Here is an 8,121-nt window from a genome sequence, read left to right as displayed (position 1 = left end):
TATATATATATATATTAAAATCAGTGTAAAAGTATGAAATGTCAAAAATAAAATCAATCTAATTGCGTAATTACACTTGGACAACCAAACAGTTCTCGTGTAGTTACATTATGATTTATAGCAAACAAATAAATCATCATTAGAGGTGTTTAAAATGTTATGTAAGGAGGTCTAGTTGATAATCCAAGCCAAGTATAAGGGTCTCACAGACTATTTCACCTATACATTGTGTATGAATACTTTATCAGAAAAGATCCAAAGAAAATTGAGAAAACTGAAAAATACGAAAAAACCTCGAGGTTGTAAAATCCGATTTTTATTGATTTGATTTGATATTTGAAAAATCTGAACCAATCTAGACTATGTACACCCTTATATATGCAAACCTATGTACTAAGGGGTCGTTTGGTTTGAAGACAAGTTAAGGTACAATTAGTTGTATTAGGAGTATGAAAAATAACATGCATTGAATAATTTCAAAAAAAAAAATTTGTTTGTTTACAAAAATATCCTCCATCATTTATAGTAGAAAATAGTTTGAAGGACGTCAAGGTATTTTTGTCATTTTCTTATTTTATCTCGAGATAATTAATTATGATACTATTATTCCACCCTCCGAGATAACTTATCGTAATACTAATTATTACTGATCTTGCTACAATAACCAAATAATGGATAAGAAATAACTAAACGACCTATAATGGTCATTTGGTAGCTGGTTAGAGTTATGCATCGTTATCTATTAGTAATGTAGTGATTATTTATGAATTAGTCGATCCATTGTTTTATGCAGATATCAGTTATTCATGTATTAGTTAAACATAATACATATATTAGATTATTAGAATTAGTTATTTCACTTTCTATCCTGCTTAAAATAATACATAGATTCCATCATAGCTTGTACATGTATTAGTTGTGTAGATTTCTAAATTGTCAACCAAACGTCGTATTAATTTTGTACATGAATAACTTATTTTCTATGATTCTATCCACCCACTAAACATGTATAAGTTATACAAAAATTAATATGAGTAACGTGTTTCTCATCCAGCTTCTAATCACTTATAATGTAATTATTTTCATTATTTGTGTCTATGTAAACAAACATAATTTGACATGAGATTGAAGTGTCAGTCTAATAGTTACAACTTTAATTTGCATATAAATGCAAAGTCTTAAAACAATATGCGTACGGAAAGACGTTTTTCATGTCATTAGAAACTTTTTATGTACTATCAAACAATAATTTGGTGAATATAAAATGGAGGTTATTTGAGTTAATAAGCTTTGATTATTTTTTGTTGTTCCATGTTTGTGGTTTATACTAGGTCTTACTCCAACTAAATAACTTATGCAACAATGAAGATATGGAATTAATTGCGTCAACTTTCTAGTATACAAGTTACATGAAAATTAATTGAGAAGTCATCCATGTGTTTGTTTACTCCAGTGAGAACGGAAAAGGGTCAAATTTGCTTTTGAACTATGCAAATGAAACAAATTTGTCATTTGTTACTAGTTGAGGTCAAATATGTCCTTGCCGTTACTAAAATGGGCTAAAATTTACCCTCGTTGTTACCCCTGCTATTCTATTTTACAAGCAGGTAGTAATAAACATAGATCCTAAAGTTTGTTTTTATTTTTGGAAAAAAACACCACACTTAGCTTCAAGTTGCTCGATTGCTTTTGATGTTTGTGAACAAAACGATCAGCCAATCGAGCTGTATGTTCAAATTTGACCTCAGCTGGCAAGTAAACACTATAACTTTGAGTATGCACATCAAGACACCTCGACGCGTCTCCAATGTTCAGCTGAACACTCCGACTTTGTAAGTGATCATTTAGACACCTCCAAAATTCACATGTCACATCATCATCGGGTGTCCACGAGAAATAGAGGGGTTGTGTTGTCAATTGAGACCAAGTTGAGGTGTCTAGATGTGTTTACTTGATAATTGAGGTCAAATTTGAGTGTGTCTAGTTATATCTTATGCTGATATTCTCTATATAATATTTGTATATAATCCAGACAAACGAGGCTATTTATATATTGTGATGGATGGGCCTTTGGTAGATGGATTACCAATAATAATTGGACCTAATGTGAACCGAAAGCCCAAACTTGAAATACGAAAGCCTTCTTCTCCGAATTCCCTTCCCCTTTCTCTGTAAACAATCAATGGAGTCCAAACCCTCAACCGGATTCGGACCCTCCAGTAGTCCTCTACTCTCTCTCTCCACCTTCGTTCACCAGCACTGCTCCCGACTCGGTGCCGAACTCACTAACCGAATCGACGAAGCGAAACGGCTGAGTTCTAAAATCGCGGCCGATTTTATTCAGCAGCCGCTGCCGGCGGCGATAGGGAGGAGTTGTTCGTTGCCGTTGCATTCTTATCATCTATCTCTTCCGTTCGCTTCGGTGTCGCAGCGTCAAGAGAAGGTCGCTAAAAACACCGGTTTGAGCTCGGATTATGTGGCTAAGACATTAACTGGAACTTCTGTATACACGGTTAGCAATTCTAACAATGAATTCGTGCTCATTTCGGACCCGAATAGTGCGAAGTCAATCGGATTATTGTGCTTCCGTCAAGAGGACGCCGAGGCATTTCTTGCTCAGGTGAACTTCATTTTTTAAAATAAATTTATAGAATTTTTTCTCTATAGAAGAGAGTGAAGAGAGAGATGAACTCCTTTATCAAAGTAGGGAAGCAAGAAGGGAAAAAGAAATGTATAAACTAGCCCAAAGAGAAAACTAAGTTAAAGATGATTGCTTTAAAAGAAATTATTGGGTATTTATCATTGGAACATTGCCTTCAAAGGACAAATTATTTATTATTAGAATGTATTGAACCTGAATATAATGGAATTGATACATAAGATAGCAGATACAGAAGACCGATAATGTTGACCTTTTTAGTTTGCAATTGAGGTGTTGTTTTAGAAGTTTTGATATACAATGGAAGGCTTGTTTGTGGAGAAATGAACATGTGAAGGTTTTTCAGGTACGGTTGCGGAAGGGGGAAGTGAGAGGTGGAGCTAAGGTAGTTCCATTGACACTTGATCAGGTGAATTTTTTGTTTCCTTTTGGTTTGAATTTTTCTTTCAAAGATATATCTGCTTTGGTGAATTTTTTGTTCTTTCTTTTTACAAGTTTGTACATTCATTAGAAAAGAATTGCAAACTTTAGGAGTGACATTTGATTACTCTATGGAAAAGGCCATTTTCTTGTTTAAAGGATTGAACTTTAGCGAAATTTTAGTACCATGAGAGTGTCTGGTAATAGATATGGTATTAGTGATGGACAGTTTGTCTATAGTGCTCATCAAGATTGGTTGGTGGAAAGTCAGAAGCTACTGATGATCTACTTGTATGTATATGTTCGATCTAATTCTGTGCATATTTTGAGACTTCTTCTTGCAAGAATGGGTATAAACTTTGATGGTTATTGAATTGTCTATCAGTTAAAAAAGTGTTGGATTGAAATATAGCAGAATGGATATACCGATCCTGACTTGTTTAGATTGACACGTAGTTGATTGATTGAATCAAAACAGAGCATGCATCCTATTTTGCATAAGCAATGGAATTTTTCAAAAGAGTCCCTTGAGGTAAGGCTCGATTAGATTACCTGGCCTTCATAGGTTAAGATTAATTCACTGAGCCATTTTTCTTAACCCTTTCTTTTAGTGATTTGTTCTCTTTTTACATCTTTAAGATAAGTTTGCATTATCGATACATTTTGTATCTCTTGTTCATCCATAAAAAAAGGGATCATATCGTACTCCTTTTGAGCCTCAGACTTCTGATTTATCCCGTTTAATTCTTCTGCTATTAAATTAAAAAGAAAAAGTTGAAGCCTAACTTAAGAATGAAAGACATTTTTGTCTCTACTTAACAGGTCCAGTGTACATTAAGTAATGTTTTGCAACTAGTTGCAGTTGTCTGTATGTGCAAGAATTCCTGTTTTTTGCTTTTCCATTTCTTCCTAAAGGTGTTGCTAGGCACTAGTCCCATATTTTGATTGGTACACATCTTTCTTTTTTGTATCAATTTGCAGGTTTACATGTTGAAGGTTGAAGGAATTGCATTTCGGTTTTTGCCAGATCCTGTTCAAATTAAGAATGCAATGGAGGTAGTTATCCATGTTGGTCATCCTTAAGTTTTGAGTCTGGGATCCTTGTAATTTCCACTGAATGTAGTAGAATTGCACAAGGACGCCTGTTCAGTTGTGCAAGTGAAAGTTATACTGTATATTCATCTACCTGTGATAGTTTTACGTGAAAGTACACTGGTATGTAGTTTTAACTTATGACCAGATTCCAGAGGCGGTAGAATTGCTTGCAACCCATCAATTTTTGAGGTCCACTGACATACCCTTGTTTTTTCTTCTCTTTACTGATAATTAAAATATTTCCAAAATGGAGGTCTTTTCGAGATTTGAACTTGGGTTACTGACATGCCTTGTATGTAGGCTCTTGCTCACTAGTCTAGTAGATGAAGCATAGATTACTAATGGCTTGACCTCCATTGCCACCCAACTTCTGTCTCCTCCTCCTGAAAATATCTCTTTGGCTAAACATAATATTTCAATGCATGCTTATTAAAAAAATCTGTTCATCTCAACATTGTCTTTTCTGTGACAGTTAAAAGCTTCTGATGTAAAGACTGGATTTGATGGAGTCCCTGTTTTCCAGGTACCATATAAACTTTTTTGCCAACTATATGCAAAAAAACCTCTAGCATTACATACTCAGCCTGTGTATTTTTTGAATTATGAACCTTCACTCACTGGAAAGCTTTTGCTAAATATTTTGTATATCAGGGAGTGGACTGCTGAATATGGTTAAACTCCGCTTAATTCTGTAGCTTTTTGTTCTTGTGCAGTCAGATCTCCTAGTTGTGAAAAAGAGAAACCGACGATACTGTCCAATATACTTTCGAAAGGTATGTTGGTTTTAATATCTTGAACTGTAGCTAGTCAGAAGAAACGAAAAAAACTAGATATAATTATTTATTCGTGATGGTTTTCATTGAATTCCTTTTCGGGTATACAGGAGGATATAGAAAAGGAGTTATCGTCAAGGGCATCGAGAGGATCTAGTGTCTCTCAGCACATTATGGTATCATAATCACTTTTATCTTTCTGTTTGCTTTCTGATAGGGCGTGCAGATAGATTTAGAATGGTCAAACATGCTAAAAGGTGAATATAAGATGTCTCCGAGAACTTTTTTTTAATAAGTGTTTTGGAGTAAATTTCATTCGCATTGATCTCTCTTTTATCAAGTCTAACATTGTCCGAGTGCGGACAGGATTTTAAATATTGAATTTACGTGCAACAGGTTTCACTTGGAGAGTCTAACATTGTAAATTTTGCATGTAATGGAGAGGATTAATGGTTGAAAGTTATTACTTGAAAAATATAGCTAAGTCTCCCTAGTTAGTTATCATGTTAATGTAAAATCTCTTACTTCAATTACGAGAAGGAAACGGAGTTAAGAACCCTGAAAGAGGTTTGATGTATGTTAAGGACATTAATGCTTTGCTGTTTAAATCCTTTTGTATGTAAAAACTCACCTTGCCAATCCTCTTACTGGCAGTATCTTTTTTGTAAGTTATAAAATGAATAGTGTTTCTTTTCCTTTCTAAAGATTCCTGTCGGACTATTATAGGGGCTTGCTTGTCCATGAAAGGACAAGGTTTACTGGCTTTTTTGTATTCGTCAAGATTTTTTGTCTTCTGACCTGTCATTGTAACAAGAAACTATATCAGCTAATGTTAACTTGCTAGTATTCTTTTTCCTCATCAACAGGTAGGGACTTTGGAAGATGTCCTGAAAAAAATGGAGGTAGGTGCTTCCTGCTTGGACATTTTATATGTGAATTTTAGAAGTTCAATTATACTTCGAATTCTTAGTTTCATGCATCAATAAATCTGTTATCGCACTACACGTTGTAAAGATGAATCAATTACATCTTGGTCCGGAACTTGTTGAGGGACTGATACCATGAGTACTCACTTCAGAGAAAGTAACATAATGAGTAAACCATAAGCCAAGGAAATTAAGACTTATCTACGAGCTTTTACCCACTACCCTTTTTCCCCGAAGGGATGAGGAAAATACTAAAAACTTGCACCAGCAGTTCATACTGTCAAAAGATGTTTGCCCATCGTTAAATGGTTCCTTGCTGGAAAATTGAAAGGAAGAAGTGATCAATTAAAACACGCAAGTGCTGAAATGAAAAAATTAAAAGGGGTGTAGCTTATCGCGAAATTTGAATTTCAAACAGCATAAAAGAAATGTTTTCTGAGATAACATCTTAAAGCTTTTCTATTCTATCCTTTGTTTAAGCAAATGTAACAATATTCCGACATGGACCCCCGCCTATTTTTTTTTTTCTCTTCTCTCAACTTCTCCGTGTTTCCGGTGGCAGATAAGTCAGAGAAATTCTGGCTGGGAGGACCTTATCTTTATTCCCCCCGGTAAAAGCCATTCACAGCACATTCAAGATGTTACAAAAGCATGAATTTCTTGCAAGCAGCTCCTGTTTGAAACAAATGAAAATAGAGGCAGGTTCACATTCTCCTCTGCATTTGGTCGACCCGAATAATCCAAATAGTTAAGCTCCGTATGCTTTCTACCTCTGACTTGTTTTATTAGTAATTTCTAGAAGCTTTTACTAATTTCTTGATATGTTCAGGTACTGCTGGATTAGCTTAAAGAAGATACATAAATGATCAAGTTTTTGCTTGAATTTTCAATGGAGGGAACAACTAACATGTTATACATTAAAAGTCAATGAGTTGGTAACTAGAGGCACAATTTACTTGGTGTCATCTGTACATTGCACAATTTGAATTGTTGAATTATGTTTTGACTCTTAGCAATATTCTATATTGATGGGGTAAATTATCTCAGGATGCTTTGCACACTCTCACCTCCCATTTTATCTGAGAGTGAAAGAAACGATAACAAGTTGTGGTACCCTCAGTTTGCGACGAAAATTGTTAAAGTTGTGTGGTGCTCTTCTGGTACACTATTAACCACATGTTCTTAAATTTTGGTGCGTTGCTTTATGTTATCCAGTGTTATTGGTCTTGACTTGTGAGTCATGCACCAGTAGATGATATCGCTGAGCACGCTGATTGGTAATTTGCACCAACTAACCTGAGGGTGTTGGTATAATATATTTGGAAACTTACTAAAGGTCTCTTCTGGATATGTAGTGAAAATGTAATGAACAATTCAATGAATGTGCCGGCCTTCTTTGAATAGTTCATTTGAAGGTTATTTTTAGACAATTGGACTTTCTTGATTTTTTCTTTTCATTTTTGGTCAGTCTTTTTTACCTTTACATTTTTCTCTGGAAAAAAGTTTTTGTGATAATAGTGTTGCCAGAAGCCTTTTGAAATGGAAAAATATGTGATGCAGTCAAAATGGCATGCACCTTTTTAGTTTGCCAAAATAACTTAGAAGCCTACTTTTTTTATACTAAAAGCTTACCTAGACTATGTACCTAAAGAAAAAAGAGAAATTTTGACTCATCTGCAACAGTGTACCTTCTATTAACATAGTTTAATATGTTGTTAACAAAGTAGTTTTGATCATTTCCTCTCTCACTAACAAAAAAAGGAAAAGGAAGATGATAGATTACAAGGGTGCCCTGTTATGCAATACTCTATTCATCTCAAATTACTTGTCATGTTTCGTTCCTACACTCATTTTTGTATATGATCTTTCTTCATTAAATATTCTATATTGATGTGTTTGTAGTCTTCAAGAACAATTACTACTAAAGACAGAATGGAAACAAATTATTAATTTTGTCTTAAACTTATAAAATGACAAATAATTTGAGACAATTATGTTTAGAAATCACGACGGTGGAGTAATATTCATGTAAATTATTGAAAGGGTTGACATTGAGTGTACAACAATGATTTTCTACCCTAATATCAACATGGGAATCTATTGTTTTGGTAAAGAGTGGTTATCTCACCTAAAGCCTATTAAAATGATCATTTGTTAAAGATAATCATTGCTTGTTTATTTATTTAATTTATTTATTTTTTCTGTTCTATATAGCAATATAATAAATTATATTAGTTCTAAAAATGTG

General features: G+C 34.0%; 1 protein-coding gene across 3 annotated transcripts; it reads left to right on the top strand.

Moving 5' to 3' along the window:
- The first annotated feature begins 2,102 nt into the window (after window positions 1-2,102).
- On the top strand, window positions 2,103-7,001 carry LOC102599839 (protein TIC 22, chloroplastic). Of its 3 annotated transcripts, none has more exons than XM_006354829.2 (9): window positions 2,106-2,620; window positions 3,006-3,068; window positions 4,061-4,135; window positions 4,647-4,697; window positions 4,888-4,947; window positions 5,058-5,123; window positions 5,814-5,849; window positions 6,436-6,620; window positions 6,703-7,001. In XM_006354829.2, exons 1-8 carry the CDS (start codon window positions 2,183-2,185, stop codon window positions 6,526-6,528), a joined length of 882 nt encoding a protein of 293 aa, XP_006354891.1. In that variant the 5' UTR covers window positions 2,106-2,182; the 3' UTR covers window positions 6,529-6,620; window positions 6,703-7,001. The 3 variants fall into 3 exon arrangements, with proteins under 3 accessions (XP_015167558.1, XP_006354891.1, XP_006354892.1); XM_006354830.2 differs by having other exon boundaries at window positions 6,436-6,630; XM_015312072.1 differs by lacking the exons at window positions 5,814-5,849; window positions 6,436-6,620; window positions 6,703-7,001 and adding an exon at window positions 5,344-5,806 and having other exon boundaries at window positions 2,103-2,620.
- Window positions 7,002-8,121: the final 1,120 nt, after the last annotated feature.

The sequence above is a fragment of the Solanum tuberosum genome, unplaced genomic scaffold (assembly GCF_000226075.1).
Source record: "Solanum tuberosum cultivar DM 1-3 516 R44 unplaced genomic scaffold, SolTub_3.0 scf00184, whole genome shotgun sequence".
Lineage (NCBI taxonomy): Eukaryota > Viridiplantae > Streptophyta > Magnoliopsida > Solanales > Solanaceae > Solanum > Solanum tuberosum.
The sequence above is the reverse complement of the archived record's forward strand: the minus strand, read 5'-3'. Positions and strand labels throughout refer to the sequence as shown.

What these genes read in the sequence shown, in the direction of transcription:
- LOC102599839 (XM_006354829.2), top strand. Translation starts at nt 2,183, where the DNA reads ATGGAGTCCAAACCCTCAACCGGATTCGGACCCTCCAGTAGTCCTCTA. An exon ending in CCGAGGCATTTCTTGCTCAG is followed by an intron (nt 2,621 to 3,005) that starts GTGAACTTCATT and finishes AAGGTTTTTCAG; the next exon opens with GTACGGTTGCGGAAGGGGGA. An exon ending in ATGTCCTGAAAAAAATGGAG is followed by an intron (nt 5,850 to 6,435) that starts GTAGGTGCTTCC and finishes TTCCGGTGGCAG; the next exon opens with ATAAGTCAGAGAAATTCTGG.